The 18,266-nt window shown below is 37.1% G+C and overlaps 2 protein-coding genes across 2 annotated transcripts in view; one reads left to right on the forward strand and one right to left on the reverse strand.

Annotated features, from left to right (window-relative positions):
- Positions 1-11,201, forward strand: part of TPP2 (tripeptidyl peptidase 2) — a 55,841-nt gene extending 44,640 nt beyond the window's left edge. The window contains exons 28-30 of the mRNA XM_082336093.1: positions 90-297; positions 9,170-9,289; positions 9,941-11,201. Coding sequence (XP_082192219.1) covers positions 90-297; positions 9,170-9,289; positions 9,941-10,030 — 418 coding nt within the window. The 3' untranslated portion in view covers positions 10,031-11,201. The remainder of the gene's footprint in view (positions 1-89; positions 298-9,169; positions 9,290-9,940) is intronic.
- A 20-nt stretch (positions 11,202-11,221) lies between these two features.
- METTL21C (methyltransferase 21C, AARS1 lysine) lies at positions 11,222-15,453 on the reverse strand (the record flags this gene model as incomplete). The annotated part of the gene is made up of 5 exons (XM_082336104.1): positions 11,222-11,616; positions 11,895-12,012; positions 13,546-13,688; positions 14,840-15,003; positions 15,425-15,453. 5 exons carry the CDS (start codon positions 15,451-15,453, stop codon positions 11,222-11,224), a joined length of 849 nt encoding a protein of 282 aa, XP_082192230.1.
- Between the last annotated feature and the right edge of the window lie 2,813 nt (positions 15,454-18,266).

The following is an 18,266-nucleotide window of genomic DNA, read 5'->3' on the forward strand; positions in this document are numbered from 1 at the left end:
TTAGCTTAAACTCAGTACAGCGCTCATTCTGTCCTTAATGAGGTATCTGCAAGAAGTCCTTAATATTTTTCATGCTGGTTTTTTTCTAGTGAAATGGAAAAACAGAAGACTACTTTAGTGGATGCACTTTGTCGAAAAGGAAGTGCACTGGCTGACCAACTTCTTCATCTGCAGGCCCAAGAAGGGGCTGCTTCTAGTGATGCAGAAGGCAAAGATGAGGATCATGAGAGCTGCTCAGAAGCTTTGACAGAGACGTTCTGGGAAACAACAAAATGGACTGATCTTTTTGACAGCAAGGTAAGAGAGCAGAGCAGACTTTTTGTCTTTTGCATGTTGGGTTTTTTGATGGTTTCTCCTGGAATTATGCACCGCCTTCGTGTGCACAGCCTCATACATTCCTCCCTTCTACTTTGTCATGCTGTTCCCATGTGTTGTGCTTCCTTAATGACCTTTTTCCACAGAGGTTTTGCCAAGCCTGTCTAATCCATGGTAAGCCCATCCCTGTGCATGTGAATGTAGAGGTTAAGGGAAGGGTATAGAACAGTACCAGATTTCCATGAAAAAGCTGCTTGCTTTATTGAATTGCTTCTTTCTGTACCTTTCAGGCAATGTTTTTGATTAACCTCTGCGCTGTTCTAGCTGTACACACACAGAAGTGTGCAGCATCCCTACTCTGTTCAGTCCTGCATTCTGTAGCCTCTTCTACGCTATGGACAAGAGAAGTTTTGTGTTATGCTGTCAGTAATGTCTGTAGAGGTAAAGGAAGAAACCCTTGGAAATAATTACACTTGCATATTAATTAGCACAGATTTCCCTGTCATTTCAAGGTTCCTGATCCTCAGATTTAAGTTTTTGTCCGCTTCATTCAAGACAGCTATTCCAGAAGAAAAAAAAAAAAAAAAATCCATTGTAGGTTATTAGTTATGTAGCTTTTAATTTACAGAGTTTATGACTTTAACTGTTGAGTTATTGAGTATTAATTAGTTGCTGTACTTAATTCTTGCATATGGCTGTGTTTTAGTGGAACATGAAGTGACCACTGTATTTGTTTATAATTCAGTTAAATTGCCAAAGCACTTCAGAAAAACTTTGAAATTAAAAAAATTTGCTTAATTTCCTTTACAGTAAATAATCTTCACAGTAAGAACTTGTGCTTTAGCTGGAGGTCTGAACAAGAAGGTTGATGGTGGTTACCCTCACTTCTTTTAATGTATATATTCTTGTACACTTACATCCTTTCAGCATTTCTTTTCTAATCTTTAACTGGTTACAATATCCCGTGATAGGAGATTTTGTGCTTTAACCATATTGTCTGGCACATGATTTTCTTGCTATTTGTAAATATAGTACTGTATTCCAGTATAGTGACCCCTGGTTTAATTCTGTTTTTTGATTTTTAAACCTGATGGGAATAACTTCACTGGAAAAACTGCCAATATAGACATCTTGTTGGGAGTTTATCACTGTTACGGGTTTTTTTCAAGACAGATACCGATTCCTGGCACTTTCGAGCTGTGTGCTCTGGACCTGGAATGAGTAATTGATTTGAATCGCACAGATTAGGGATTGAACCTGTCTCTTTGACTGCCTTAACCATGGATTTGTCTAAGTGCATATTCAGGTTTTGCTCTGAAAATTGATGCTTCTGTATGGTTAAATTGGTACTGAAAGGCAACAAAACTTTTTAGATTTTTGTAACATTTCATATGGAAATAACTTCCATCCTGTTTATGCAGTATGTTTGTCTGCTTTTCCCTATTGTTTTTTACTAGTCAAATTGAAATCTAAACTAATTGACTGTCGTGAGCCCTACACAGCCACTTGCTCACTCCGGCACAGCAGGATCGGGGAAAGAATTGGAAACGTAAAAGTGAGATAACTCGTGGGTTAAGATAAGGACAGTTTAATAGGTAAAGCAAAAGCTGCGCACACAAGCAAAGCAAACCAAGGAATTTATTCACTGCTTCCCATCGGCAGGCAGGTGTTCAGCCATCTCCAGGAAAGCAGGGCTCCATTGTGTGTGAAATGCCATCACTCTGAATGTCCCCCCCTTCCTTCTTCTTCCCCCGGCTTTATATGCTGAGCGTGACATCATACGGTATGGAATAGCCCTTTGGTCAGTTGGGGTCAGCTGTCCTGGCTGTGCTCCCTCCCAGCTTCTTGTGCACCCCCAGCCTACTCACTGGTGGGGTGGTGTGAGGAGCAGAAAAGGCCTTGACTCTGTGTAAGCACTGCTCAGAAGTAACTAAAACACCCCTGTGTTATCAACACTGTTTCCACCACAAATCCAGAACATAGCCCCATACTAGCTACTATGAAGAAAATTAACTCTATCCCAGCCAAACCCAGTACATTGAGGATACTTTTAGCCCAGAAACATTCTAGAGTTCTCTGGGTATTTTAAATGAGTGGCTTCTGAAAATGGAGAAAATGAGCCTGTCATGCTACATCCTAATGACCCCTGGGGTACATCTTTGTCCTGTGCTTTTCTGCAGCCTTTCTGTCCTGTACCCACATGTAGCCTCACTTACTCCACCCTGCCTGGCCCTGCATACAGTTTATCTTCTATGTTCTCTTGCTGCTGGACAAATTGCCCTGTATCAGTACAGTTATGGTTACTAGTATAAGTAGTATTACGAGGGCCACAAAGATGATTAAGGACTGGAGCATCTGTTTTATGAGGAGCAGCTGAGACTGTTCACCCTGGAGAAGAGAAAGTTCAAGGAGGTTTTGTCTATATATATATAGATACATGATGGGGAGTAAAGAAGATGGATCCAGGCTCTTCCCAGTGGTTCCCAGTGACAGGACAAGAGGCAGCGGGTACAAACTAAAACACAGGAACTTCTACTTAAGAAAAAGTTGTATTTTGGTTTTTCTATGGTGTTTTTTGGGGGGTTTGGGGGGGGGAGGGGTTGTGTGTGGGGTTTTTTTGTTTTTGTTTTTTTTTGGCGGGGGGGTGTTTGCATTTTTTTACTGTGAGGGTGATCAAACGCTACAGTGGGTTGCCTGGAGAGGTGGTGAAGTCTCATTCCCTGGAGGCAGTCAAAACTTAATTGGACGTGATCCAGGGCAACCTGCTATAGGTGTCCCTGCCTTGAGCGGGAGTTTGGACTAGATGATCTCCAGAGCTCCCTTCCACCTTCAACCATTTTGTGATTCAGTGACTGCTTGGCAAATAATTTGTGTAGCTCACCAGTTTCTATGGTGGCTTTCTTCATGCTTTTTTGGGAGCGTGTATGTGTCAGTAATGATGTAGTCTTAGTTTTGCTAGTTATCAATTTAATGTGTCTAAAGATCACATGATGGATGTAACCTCTCATCTCTCCTATGATACTGTTCAGTAATTCTAATCCCAGCAGTACCTATAGATAAAGAAAAAAAAAAAGTTTGAAGGGAAAGAAATACATGCTGCTACTTAAAGCTTTCATATGATTATTGGAACTGAGACTTTCAGTTGTTCACTTTTGTACTTTGAGGTTTTCTTTTTCTGGAAACTCTTTGAAAGGGTTGAGGAGTGAGAATAGTGTGACTTGGGCCTTGATGGGATTGAGAACTTTGCTTTGAAAGGAGATAGAGCACTCGATTTTCCTTGATAACAGATTTGGAGAAAAGGACTAGGGCTATGGCAAAGGGAGTTTATTTTCAATCAAACTTTTTTGTCTTTCCTTTATTGCTTCCTAGAAGTTTCATGCTTGCTGCTGTTCATATTCTTTCATTTCCTTTACTAGCAGATGTCATGTCCATCTAGTAGTTTTCTTAGGAACTGGCAATTACACTGTTCAGACCAGCTGTTTCAGTTGTTGGCACTACAGTTTCCAGCCAATGACAGAATGTTCTTTGGTCATTCTAAATCATAAACATATGATGAAGATCCAATTATGCTTTATTTACCTTTTTTTTAAGGGTCACTATTAATGACTAAGACTACATAACTATGATATGGCCTGACACAAAAAAGCATAAGGAAAAAATTCAGTTATATTCCTGCTGTCTTTGTGGTAAACTGTGAGAATAGCTGTACATGTGTATCATGGGCTGTAACTTTTCTTGAAAAATGAACTTAATGCTTTACAGTTCCTTCGTTCCACCCACCTCAGCTGTCTGATCAGTATTCATTCATTTTTATTTATAATGGCTGACAAGTTTTGTAAGTGGGATTGTGCTTAGAGCTCTCTCAGCTTCCTGTTCAAATAAAAATAAGCATCTTCTACCCTAGAGGTGGGCCAATAGAATGTTTTAAGTATCTGCAGTGGCCTTTGGTCTTCGTCCTTTGCAGCAGCTTCTGTCTGTTGGGAAGAAATAGTTGTATAAATCTCCACCTCGGTGTTGCATGCAATATGCTCTTGTACTTCTGGAATATTTTGCTATTTTAAAAATGAATTTAACAGCTTAGTGCAAATAATTTCATTTTACAGACTGTTAGAGGAAAATTTGGAGTTTTGACTGTTTAAAGGGAACTGTACTGTTCATGTAGCTTGCTTCCTTTGACACAGGGAGTTTAGGAACAATGTTGAGGACTTAATTTTGAAAAGTGGTGTTTAAGCCTTCAAAACAGATTTTGTCTCAGAAACAAGTATTTTTGCTAGGGCAAGGGGAAAAGCATTGATTATGTTCTTCAGTCCAGCTGACTTGTGCTTGGCAAATTCACCTTGGTAGAAAACAAGAAATTATGGCTTTAACAGCCTTTCTGTGATGCTACTCTAGACTGACTTAGACTGAACTGATAAAATGAAGTGTTGTGACTTGGCTCTGTCACCTAACCTTGCATGACTCGTTTGCCTTCTGGGGAATAGGAGAGGTCTGGAAGGAGGAAGGGCAGAGTGGAGTAGTGATGTAGGATCAGGGACAGACCTTGTGTGAATGTCCTTCAAATGAGAGTCCTCAAGAGGCAGCCAGCTTATTCTAAAGCACTGTGCTGGAAACGAAAACGTGGAGCTCTTCTTGTGCGCGAACATGGCTTTGTGGCATTGGCACTCAAAAGATGGAACTGGATGAGAAAGGATGGAAATAAGGCACTTGAATACTGCACTGATCATTCAAGTATACATCTGGCTTTAGATAGAAACATTGGTCCAAGTGTTTTTACTTCTAAGCTTCCTGTAAGTCAAAAGTTCCTCCAGATGTCAGTAATGAAAAGGCTACGTAAATTCTTGAACACAAAGAGAGATCGTGTTTTCTTCGATGTTGTTTTTAAAGATGAATCAGGAACATAATCACTTCTCTGTGTGTTTCTGCTCACCCTCTCATAAACCAAGTACTATCACTTGTTTCACCACCCCTCTGCAGGTGTAACACCTGTGTTGGCACAGGGAATTCATTAGTTCCTTTGAACCGCCTGTTTTCCATTGAAGTATTGTGCTTGTCCCCGTACTACAGCAAGTATGTAGGGAAGCTGGTGCTGACTTTTGATAGTAAATGTGTTGGTTCACGCTTTCAGCTATTCTAGTTAGATCACTTGTCTCTGAAAGTTTATTTTAAATGAAACATGAAAGAAAATGTGTCCCCTGTGTATGCAAAAGTGATTCAAATAAACTCCAGCTGAGACAGCTCTATGCAGCAAGTATTTGATTATGCTAACACATTTGTGATATTGCTTTAGGGTTTTTAGTAATGGAATATAAATTGTGCAATTTTTCTTTTACCTAGAACATAGCTTTAAAATTTGTAGGCCAAAATCCCCAGTTTTAAACAAAATTGCTACAGGAGAGTAGTAGGATGTTGCCTGTTTATTTCTAGGAATGACTCATCTGTATAACTTAATGCCCCTCAACCTTTAAACTAGCTGTTGAGGATAAGCAAAAAGTCATGTTTAAAAACAAATAAAAGGCCCAGACCTTTCCATCTTGTCTTTTAAATGTCTTTAGCTGGATTGTTTTTCATATTACTGTGCACTGTCAGATGTAGCTGTCTCTTCCAGCTGATCGTATTCAGCCACTGCCCAAAACTTGTTGCTGAATACTTGATTCCCTTAACTCCCCTCCCTCTCTTGAACATACGATGGATCAATTTTTTTATATGAATATTGCTTTTATTTGTAATAGGCCAGCGGGTAGAGCAGAGAGGAGACAACAAACGTAGCTAAGAAACCTTAGTTTATTACCATGGATGTATATGAACCTGAAAAAACTTGTTTGATGGTAATTATAAATATTACGACTTCAGTGTTCTTACAAGTAGTTGGAGTGTGTTATCTATAGATTATATCGCTTAAACTAGTATTTGAATTATTTGTAAATGTAGGTAAATATTAATAAACTGTTTAAATAATGAAGTAACTGATTATACAAGTCTTTTCGTAGGTAACAGTATTAGGATACTAGAAAAGTTTTATTAGGTAGTTTAGTCTTGCTGGATTCAAAAAGTGTTATTTTTTAGAGTATTTTCAGGCTTTTAAATACTGTAACCCTGCGAATGTCTTGAGAGAGATCATTTCAGCATTTTACTGTCCTGAATACTTATCTTTATGCAGCCAATGGCAAGTTAGGCAGCTAATTAGGAGATGAACATCCAACCACTTTCATGGGTCTGGCTCTTAGCATACTTAGTATTACAAGCCATTAGCTTGGGGAACAAAGTATCTACCAGTGATTTCCCCGGCCCCGTATCCTAGAAGTATGCATTGCCTTTTCTCATTACCTTTTGTTTATCACTCTTTGGCTAATTTCTGGGCCACTTGTTCTGTAAAAGCTAGCCTTAATTATATTTATTGACATTATGAAATAATATCAAATACGTAGAATTCACTCCTATTCTTTCATCTAGTGATTGCTTTTAGATACTACGAATTGGTTTATTTGCTGTTGTTATACATTCAGATAGCAGCTGTTTTCTCTGTTACATCTTAATAGCACTCCAGTTTGTTTTGTTTACCCATATCAAGGAATCATAATCTTCACTTTCGTGATCTTGTAAAGCTTGCAATATTTTAATTACAAGGCTTAATTTGACCAATATGTGTACAAGTTATAAAGTATTATTTCTTATCTAACACTTTTTTGTTTGTAAATCTATTCTGATTTTAAAGCATCTCATGCATTATTCTTAACTTCTGAAGTGCTAATGAGCTTCTAGTAGTTTTACTTAACTTGTATACAGTTGATTGTTTTTTTGGTGTTTTTTTTTTTTTTTTTTTTTTCCAAGCACTAAGACAGAAATTATTGTCATTTATCAAGAGCTCTTGGAGCATTGTTTTCAACCTTTTGGTCCAGCAGAGAACTTTTTTCTCATTTAGAAATACCCAAACTTTTATTTGGCCAGAGCAAGGGTGTTTCGTAAAATGCTTTGTTTTCTTGCCACAAAAACTCTAGGAAGCCCTGTTACGAAAAGAAATGCTGTCAAGTGGCTTTCCTCCTGCCTTTATCACTGATGTTCAATAACCATTCAAAACTTACAGGGTCAGGTAAGAGCTTTCTTAATAGAGCAGTGACATTATTTCTGGTTAGCCTCCGATATGTTATATTTGCTGAGAGCTCCAATGCATTTTTCATTTGATTTTTTTTTTTGTTTCGTTTTTGGTTTGGTTTTGTGGTTCTATCATCGTTCACAGAAGGGATTTTTTTTTTTTTTTAAGTTTAGTTTAACCAACTAAATCCGCTAATGGATCCACTGAGCAGTTATTCAGAAGTGTTTGCTAATGTGTTTTGCTTTAGGAAAATATCCAAAATAATTGGATTGAGAATGCAGCATGCAAAGTATTTTTCCAATAGCAATATTTGGAAAATCTATATGTGAGTGGTGCTGTATGCTCATTGTTGCATATATGTGTGTGTTTTAAGCTACAACAGCTTAAGTGAGTACTTCAACACAACAAAATAAGTACTTGAAGACAGAAGAATGAGCAACTCTGCTTGGCATATACTTTAGAGTTTCAGACTTACACCTTTGCTTGATAATTAAGCTTGTTATTTCTTTTTTTTTTTTTTTTTTTAGCTCAGTCTTTTAAGTATTGACCCTGCAAAGACTTGTGCTTGTGATTAACATTCAGGGGAGGCGTTCAGGCAGCTAAAATTAGGCAGGTTCTTCAGTCCTTGCAGGATTCGGATCTTGGATTCCTTAATGTTTATGTTCTTAAGAAATATTTAATTTTTTCTTTTGCTGTAATGCAAAATATTTATTTCTAAACATCCTTGAAGTGTTTTTGTTAGCTTTTTTTAATGGAATGGGAAAAATGTAACTTTTGTTGGAGATGACAGAGGAAAGGAAAAATATTGTAATGAGTGAGGGAAAATGAATAGCAAACTCTAATACGAGATTTCATAAACTTTGCCAACAACAGAAGCACCACCATATTCACCAACTTTGCTGCTATGTCACCCTTCAATAAAAAATAAAAAAAAAAGCTATTTACTATGAGTGTTCCAAAGGGAATATACGAAACAATGTCTTGATTGCACTAATTCTTAGTGCTGTAACTGGTGAAATGGTATGAGCTATCTTGCAACACCCTGAACGCTGTCAGTGTTTGGGTGTTAAGAACCTGATTTATTTTACATTAGTTCTTAAGTAGACACATTCATTTGTGCATGTTAGTTATAGCATTGACAAGTATTGTAAGCTGTCTCTTTAGAATTAGTATTATTAAGAGAAATCTTTTTTAATAATCTCTTCTTAATAAATTACCAATAGTGAGGAGCTGACCCAAAACCTGAGGTTTGTCTTCATGCTTACCTGTCTTCATTGCTTGTTTATAATTATGTGAATTTCTCTGTGTGTGTGTGTGTGTGTGTGTGTATATATCATTCACTATGTACATTCATACTTGTTTCTGCAGTAAGTTTGTGAATCAAAACTCTCACTTGGGTCTTCGTTTCTGTGGGTCAAAGATATATCTGCCTATTTCTTGATTATTTTTTTTTTTAATACTATACAGTTCCCTCTAGAGAATGAAGATCCAAAGAAGCTAGAAATGTGATGAATAAAAAAACTAGAGTAGTGACATCTGTGTTACGTAAGATGTTCTGAAGTCAGAAGTAGTCTCTAGGAAGTTCATGTTTATAACTACTACTGTGAATCATCTGTTTTACTGCAAAGAAAAATGCAAACTATCTTGTGTGTTTTACTTTGTTTAAATCACTTCTGCTACCTGACCAGAATCTGCTATTGCTTGTTAAGCCTTGTAAAATTAAAATATTAAAATATCTAATTTGTTTTTGTTTTCGCATTGTAGGTTTTGACTTTTGCCTATAAGCATGCATTGGTAAATAAAATGTATGGGAGAGGTCTCAAGTTTGCCACAAAACTTGCAGAAGAGAAGCCAACAAAGGACAACTTGAAAAACTGCATTCAGGTAAGGTGTATTTGGAAAAGTAAGGGCCTATGTTCATGCTGAGTAAGCTTTTAAAAGTAAGATACAAGTCTTTTTGAATTTCTGATACCTTTTACATTGTAGAAGTCGCTAAACTTAACAACTTTATCCAGGCTTTCGTGGCTTGGCCTCCATTTTTAACCGTGATTTCTTCTTTCATTTTCTAGAATAGCTAGTTTGTGAGTAACTGTCATTTTTAGCAGATTTACTTTCTGGAACTTACTTTGGGGCATAAAGAAAGTAGACACAACTTAGCCAAAGATCTTCTGCATATTTAAAATCCTATTACGTTGCTGTTTGACCACTATTATTTTACTGTTAATCACAATTATTGCTAGCAGAATATAGGTGGAGAATTAATGGGAATTACTGTAGCTCCTAGGACAAAATTTTTGTGTATTGAGTTGAAAGATGGTAGATCATATAGAATGGTTTTCTTTTTCCCCTTTCAGGACTAAGTAATTCAAACATCACCAGTTCTCCAATCTGTTACCTTTCTGATAATAAGCATCTTTAGTAAGACGTTGATATCTGTGCAGTGTTTGTTGGAAGGATTTAGATTTTAAAAAGAACAAGACCCTAGAGCTTCTCATTTTTATTTTTATTTTTTAATGTTTGCTTTCTTTTCTTCAGCTAATGAAGTTGCTTGGATGGACTCATTGTGCAACTTTCACTGAAAATTGGCTTCCTGTCATGTATCCACCTGATTATTGTGTATTCTAGCAAACCAACAACTGTAAACTTAAAGTGATTTTATATGGGCAGAATATGAAAAGATAAGTTCGACTTTTTATTGGAACGCATGTTTTCATTACTGAATGCTGATTATCAAATTGTGTGTATTTATCAGTAAAGGCACCTGGGCACCTGGGTACAGCTTAATACCTGTTAACCTAACTCCTGTCATCAGGGAGTTTCCTTATTGTGCATCCCATTGCTGGCAATGGATGTGCCAGAACTGCCAACACCAAGGATTTGGAATTAGGCTGGAAAGGCTTACTGCATGCATGTTAGGTTCTTAACTGTTACTTTTAACTGCAAACCTGTAAAAGCTCTGTATTTTTTACAGTAAACTGAATTTTAACATGTTTGATCTTAATTTCAATTGTATGAAGGCCTTAAAGCTACTTCAAGAGTAGCTAAAATCTTATTTATTAGACTAAAGTCACAGGACATCATTACCTGTATTGTTTGCAAGAGTTTACATTTAATTTTTTTAAGAAAAATTCAACCTCTCAAACCGTTGCAATGCGTAACTCGGAATTGCTGATGCATAGGTGCTCTTGTAAATCTTCATTTTGGAGTGATTTCAGGCAAACTCAAAAATCCATGTGAAGTTGAGTATCAGTGCAGGCTGATACGTGTATAAAAGTGCCAGACCATTAAATCTTGATCAGGTATTGTAAAGCTATACATATATGTTTAATAATGTTAAAAATGTAAAACACAGCAGAATAAATGTGCAAAGTTGAAGATCAAAAAAACACCATGTGCACTCTGATACTTTAAAAGATTATTTTATGATTAATAAAAACAAAGAACGAAGCTGAAAATTGTATTGGTTTCTAAAAGAGTATATAAATGAAACTTGCTGAAAGAAAAACACCTTACAAACAACAGAAGTTCAGTGCAGCCCAGAAGATCAATGCTTTCTGTTAAAGCCTTTTTACTAACTATTACTACTAACATTGTTCCTTCAGTGGAGTGGAATTGGTCTGTTTGAACAGGTCGTATGTATCAATCAGAGACAAATTGCTTTATCATTTGTCTTGCCAGTTTTCGCATAACTTATAATGCAAAACTCACAGCTGCAACTTTACAAACATGAATGCACAGAAGGTGCACTGTAATGCTGCAAAACATTCCAAACTGTAAGGTGCTGCTATTAAATCAAAATTATTAATAGTTTCCTCTTTAATTCTCTCTTACCGTGGCTTTAAGCAGCTTGACATTTGATTCTGGAAATTCTGCTAGAATGGTTGTGTTAAATATATTGCCAAGTTTTTCCAAAAATTCATAGTCTGTACTGAATCTAAATTTATTTGCCCATAGTAATACTGTTCCTGGCTTACAAAAATACACCATTGTTGCTAGCAGGGGGTCCAGAGCTGTGTGATGGTATACAACATCAGTTGCCAGTATGAAATCATAATGATAAGTTGATAGAGGGAAGTCTTCATTGAGGCCTTCTCCCCATACCAGTTTTCTCACTTCAGGTTTGTGCATATTCGTGTTCTGTGTATTTCTTGAAATATTATATGAGAGATTTTCAAGAACTTCAGGCAAATCAGTAGCTGTAACGTAAGCTCCTAAAGAAAACATGAATTTGTTTCAATTCATAGATACATAGTTGAGCATATATATATATGTATAAAACTTTATCTACATAATTTCCCTGGCTTCCCCCTCACCTATAACTAGGGTAGTTACTTTATTAACAAAACAGTATTTTACAATAATTTTAATTTTTAAAAAAGCAGTGACAAACAAAGTTTACTTCAACTGTTGCTTCATTGCCTTAAAGTGACAGTGACAGATCTAGATCATCTCTCACCACAAACACAAAAGGAAATAGAAATTTACTAACCTAAGATACAGGCCACAATGGAAACCAAGCCTGTTCCAGCGCCAATTTCCAAAACTTTCTTGTCTTTGAGGTTGAATTGTTCTTGATTTGATTCCAGATATTGAGACAAAGCCAGTGCCTAAAACAGTTAACACATCCATAAGAGGGTAACAGGTAAGTTGCACAAAAATTCATTAGATGTTTTTATACGGGGGGGGGGTTTAATACAATGAAAAACACTGAAGGCTGTAACATAAAAATGTAAAATGGAAAGAATTATTGTGTGTCCTTTTTTTATGTGTAAAAAAAAAAATTAAACAGCTTATTTTTAGTTTTAGGTTTATGGGATATGGATTTGCTACACACTTCCATATACTGTGAGTCCTCTGACAGCTCAAGATAGGCAATGTTTAGATGTGAACCATGCAGTCAGAACAGCAAACAGGAGATTTAACGATATGTAAAAAGTAATGTTGTGGTTTATTATAATAAACGTTATGGTTTATTATCACTATCATAAAGTAGATTCAGGCTTCAGCAGAGATTTTTTGAAAACCAATTTTTTGTTTGTTTGTTTTTAATTTTTTTTTCAAAGGAAATATTAAAAATTTGTTATCTACCAACTCTTGTCTATTGATAATAGTATAAACTTTTAAAAAAAACCAAACCAAACAAAAATAACTGTGCTGTATGGAAGCATTGGTTATCAGACCTTTGTAAATATCTTATCAATAGAACATAAATCGGCTGTTTATAAACAACATAAACTGATGCCAAAGAAACTATGTTCCTCCTTTTGCTTCTCATCTTTAGAGTTGTGTTACTGTTGCTGTTTTAACTCTTGTGCTTTTCATAATGCAACACTGGCTACCTGCTCTGGGAAAGCTGACAGCTAATGAATCACCAGTCCAATTTGTGCAACCTCTCGATTTTCTTGGAAAGTTTTACCAGCTGCATTCTGACACCTGATTAACGTGAGAACTGATGATCTGACATTTCAAAATGAGATACTGTTTCACCCACCCATATGCTTTCTTTCTCTCTATTGTTTTGAAATTGTCTGCCATTTTCTCTGAGCTTTTTCAATAAATGTGGATCTGAAAAATTTTGAAATCCTAATTTTCATGTCTTTATCAGTTGACCCTCTTTTCCCTCAAAGGCAGTGTACTCAGTCCACATAGAATTCTGTTTTTAAGAGCAGGAGAAGCAAAGACTGAAGAACTGTTTGCAAGTGTGGTTTTCCACACCGCAATGGAACTGTTCCAGCCTGTTCTTTAAATAAAGCGTATTTAATTGTTTTAAACTCCTTTATTTAATCTCTCGCAATTTTCTTTTTCAGCCTCCTTTTTGTACTGCTGATTGTTTGTTTGTTTCCCAACAGTGACTGATTTGAAACATGGGAGAAGCTGAACACTTTTTCCTGAGTTCCCTTCCTTAATTTTTTTCAATATCTTGTTTACAGATACTTAGGTGCCACAGTTCTTTTGGCATGAACAGGCAAATTAGCAGAAAGCAGACCTTTCTGCTGAAGTACTTCACAACTTCATTCCGCATAGGCAAACCTCCACTGTCAGAAGTGTCATCTAAGAAAGCTTCCTTAATATTTGTGTGCCACTGTCATGGTTTACTCTTCTGTCGTGTCAGCTTTCTGGGCGCCGTATGACGTACTTACCCCCGGCCACACCACGGCTCCAAAGTGTTCTATGGACTCCTGAATGACGATCTGGTGGCCCACGTATGTGTAGTGCTCTTTATCGAAGTAGTGGGAAACTCTAGGAACCCAGTTCTGTAGTATTTCGAGAATTACTGGTGAATCTGTGAAAGAAAAGACACAATTTGTATTTTTATATGCAAGTGTTTATATGAAACTCGTTAAAAAGTCTTTTGTGACGATAGTATGTAGGCAAATGGACTAGGAAAGCCGTCAGGCCGTTGGCCTCGAGACTGGTTGCTGTCCAGATGTGGGTGCTCTGGCTGGCCAGGGAGTGGAAGGAGCAGCGCTCGTTTCCTGCCATTCTGAGTGTTTGCGTGGGCAATTTACAGACAGAAATGAGCCTTTTAGAAAAATCTACTAATTCAAATATGTAACTTGGCTAATACAGCTAGAAGACTTTCAGGACCAAGTTAGCTTGTATTTTGGGGTATGCCGTAGTTCATACTGTGCTGGCGTATGCCATGTAGGGGGGGGGGTGCTGTAGTTTTCATTTGTGAGGCCAACAGATTTAGAACATTAAGCTTCTTTTTACAGAAGAAGGATTTAGGATTTAATTCTTACACTGAAGAAAACCTAGCTCTTTTTAGTGGTTAGTTTTTAACCATTCTTCCACAAAAGGAGGGTTGTAAGATACTCTTTTTGTTGACATATACGGTGCTGTTCAGCGAGCGTCAGTACTACAGTTGTGCTAGCATGTCTCATCATAGCAAGTGGGCTTGGAGGTGAGATTTTTCAGGAGAGCTCTGCTGAACTGCTCCAGCTGATCTCACTGAAGACAAGGACACTTCTGAATCACGGTACTGTTGTTGGAAGCCTGTTAGCAGGATATGCATAGGTGACAGAAAATTATCTTTAACTGCAAAGAAAAATTTTGCTCTGGCTTGCATGGATTTTAATTGATGCCTGTCTGGAGTCTCTGGTAGGTGTTTGAACAGTTTAGCCTGCTGAAATTTGTAATACCACAGCTTCAACAGTGCCAGCCCAATTAATTATAATCATATCTCTGACTGTAATTGAGAAATAATTAAATAAAATCCTGAGACCTTTTTAAACATACATCTTAATTATAGAGATAATCCTTTTTGTAAATTTGGTCTGATAATAAATACAAACATAAGGGGAAATGGTGGATAAAAAATAGAGATCAAAAGGAAAAGTGACATGATGACATCTACTACTTAAAGATTGAGAAAAATGAAAGTATGAAATGCTAGCATGCCATGGCAATTGCAGTATTTAAATTGGTTTAAACCTGAGTCGGATTCTGCTGTTGATGATGCACACTTGGAGCCGCAAGTGCAGTTTTCAGAGTCGTACTGCTCTTCACAGGTTTCTTCTTCCTCAGTTTGGCAGTCCATGACTCTTTGAATTTTGTTGGGGAATGGTGGCTGCTGTGCAGTGATCATGGCAAAAGAGCTGAAATGGAAGGGGGAAAATAACGTTGTAAAAAGCTTGGGGGCACTCTCTTTGTATGAGATACGATTGGAAGACGACAGCGAGTAGTTTGGGTGGGCTTTGCTTTCGGGGGTTTTTCAATGACAGGTTGAAGGGACAGGACGCCGCGATGAGAGGTGGCATCTCCGCTCCACTGGAAGTTGCTGTGAGGACTTTCTGGCAATGCAGTAATGCTATGAGTTTTTATTTTATCATGTTTATCATACTTATTATTTTATCATGTTTATCATTTGTGCAAAGTCTTAGCATTATATCACTAAATGGATGCCACTAATCAGTATGAAAAGTAAGGTACTTGCATGGGACTCTTATCAGCTGAAGCAGCAGCTGAGAAAGATGAACTGTCTTTTAATGTCTGTGACTTCTTATCTGTGTAATTTACCATTTCCCAAAGAACTGGGGACTTGGCATTCCTGCAATGAAACTGGTTAATTTGCTGCAGCTGGTACTCTTGATTTTGTCTCCTTGTATACAGTTCCCTTCTCTGCCTTTTCCTGCAGAACAGCAAATTGAATTACCCTGAAATGTGGTGAACTGCAGAGTATGCAGGTTGCGGTCAGGAAATAATTGCTGTGAGAAGTTTGGATTGGTAAGCTTTTTTGGAGAACGCTGGGTGTGTCATGAATGACTGCATCTTCGGTGTACAGGGCAGCACCCAACATAAGAAGGAAATGCTTGGTACCAGCTAACAAGCAGTAAAAGCAGGAGTAGAACGGGATCTAAATTTGCCTGGGGAGAAATATGCCAGTGAAACTTCTCACTTAACTAGAATTTTCTTCAGTGATAGCACCTCTGTGTGTGTGTGTGTGTATACACACATATATGTATGTATAAAGAGAAAAAAAAATGGTTCATAACTTGCTCTGACCAGAGTCTGTACAAGTTCACCCTTCTCGCGTATCGTGATGGCTGGAGTGTGCTACGTTTTTATCCATGATTGGCCTTATTCTGTTCATTTTTGAGAATGCGCATGTGTTTGCTCTCTCCAGCCACGTGCATTGCAGACAAAGCGTTGTATAATTTGGGTTGCATCATGCTGCAGGCGGCCGTTCTAGATATCCTGGTCAGAAGGGGGAGAGGTTTGGCAGCGGCCGGGAGGTTCAGCAATGCCTGCAGGTAGTTGTTTAAGGAGCAGAGTGACCGCTGACTTGTGTGGGTGGTTTATTTGCACACATATTGACACCACTGTAGTTTTACTGATACCTGATATATTCTTTATTGCTATTCTGCTTATTCACAAGGACAGGATTTGTGTTCTGACTCCTCTAGCACTGCATTTGTTCACTCGTAGCAGTGATTTTGTACTGTTTCAGAAAAGAGTGCTTTAAAGTAAATAGATTTCTACAGATGGTTTGTTTCTTTTTTTTTTTACTATTATATTTTCCTCAGAGAGCCTCCATCTAGCTAGTAACAAGTTCTGGCTATGCACCTTTTGTGTATAATTTGAGATATGATGATGGTAGGTAAGAGACTGAAGATAACGCTGGAGTTACAGCATTCCCTGACATACAAGTGAATGCATCCATATTCACGTTTCACACATGAAAGTGTGCCTCCTTACAACAGCAATGGTTTCTATGCAATCTCATATAATTAAAAGAATACTTCCAATTTTCAGCAATGCATCTTTTTCATACCTTGAGCTAGAATAAAATCTGGTCATGTTTTAATGTTTTAGGAAATCTCTGGGAAAATATATTCAGACTTGTGTAATTGGCAAGCTGTGTAATGAAAAGAGAAGAATGTCGGAACTGGTGGTGGCTACAGCCAGAAAACATTTACTTGAAGACCCAGTCTTCTGAACATTTCATATTTAAACATGCAAAGCACTATGTTTTCTAAGTTTGGCTTTGTTTTGGGGTTGTTTTGGGTTTGTCTTTTTTTTTTTTTTTTTTCATTTGGTAAGACTCTTGTAGCATGAAATCTGTACTATTTAAGTGAAAGACCAGTCCTGAAATTACGAAGCAGGGGGAAACTTTGCATTGTCCAGTACCCTTATATGTAAAAAACAGAAAAGCTTGTTTGAGTAAACTGTTTAACTTGTCAGTTTGAGTAGAAAGTGATCCTTCTGTATTTTTTTCTTCTTTGCTTAGATAAGGTCTTACTGCAACAGGTCAAAATTCCAGTTGGCAATGCATAGCAGTGCATACCACAAAATAGCTTGGAAACAAGCTTAGTAAATTTTACATTTGTTGATCCACTGTTAAGTACTTGCAGTAAATACAATTGCATCTCTGACCATGATATATATATACCCCACTATCACTCATTCAGTACAGACTGAATTCTAATTTAAATTAGACATGCTACATTAAATTTTCAAAGTAAAAATTGCTATGCTTTCTTGTGCTTTGTCCTTTGAGCTCCTCTAAAAGAGGAGTCTGCTTAAATATTTACAAAGATGCTTTGTTGTTTTTAGTAAATCCCTTCTTACAATGATCAGGAGGTCTAGAAGATGCCTAGTGGTTACACTGGTACTGTGGTGAGGCTTGTGTGGTCCTTAAGTCCATCAGTTGCCTGAGTTCTTAGATGGTAAACTGGGGGCATAAATAATAAAGATGAGGTACTTTGCATTTTTATGTCACCTAACACATTGGGCTCTGGTTTATGGCTGGGGCTTCTAGATGCTATAATAATATCTTTTCATAGGTGTGGTTTTTGCAAAATAGAAAGGTGGTGTTGGTTTTTGTTTGGTGGTTTGTTGTTTTTTTTTTATATATAGCCTACTGCCGTAACTATTAAGTATATATTTCATAATATAACGGAGTAAAAAGTAAGGCTTTTTTTAGCTGCAAACTACAGGACAGATTTAGTCTTATAATTTCAAGAATTCAAGTATATTGGCATCTTGGCCTTAAGCTTTATTTTATCATTTTAAATTACAAACTGTACCTGAAGACTACAGACACAAGTGAGTATTGAGTAAGCTATTTGCAAATAGGTGGTGTTTGCATTATTTCATACCCTATGTGTACTATGGCCAAGTTGCTGCTGTGCTTCTAGAATTGTAGATACTGACATTTCTTACTATTGACATTTTTCTGATCCATATTTCACTGAAAATGGTACATCTCTAAAAGCATTTTGATTTAATATAATAATCATAGAATCGTTCAGGTTGGAAAAGACCCTTAAGATCACAGAGTCCAACCAAAATCTGTTCCCTTAGAAAATGTTGGCTCTTTCTGAGTGTTAGTAGCTGATTTCTTTGCAAAATGATCCTG

The sequence above is a fragment of the Platalea leucorodia genome (assembly GCF_965183815.1).
Source record: "Platalea leucorodia genome assembly, chromosome: 2".
NCBI classification, from domain to species: domain Eukaryota; kingdom Metazoa; phylum Chordata; class Aves; order Pelecaniformes; family Threskiornithidae; genus Platalea; species Platalea leucorodia.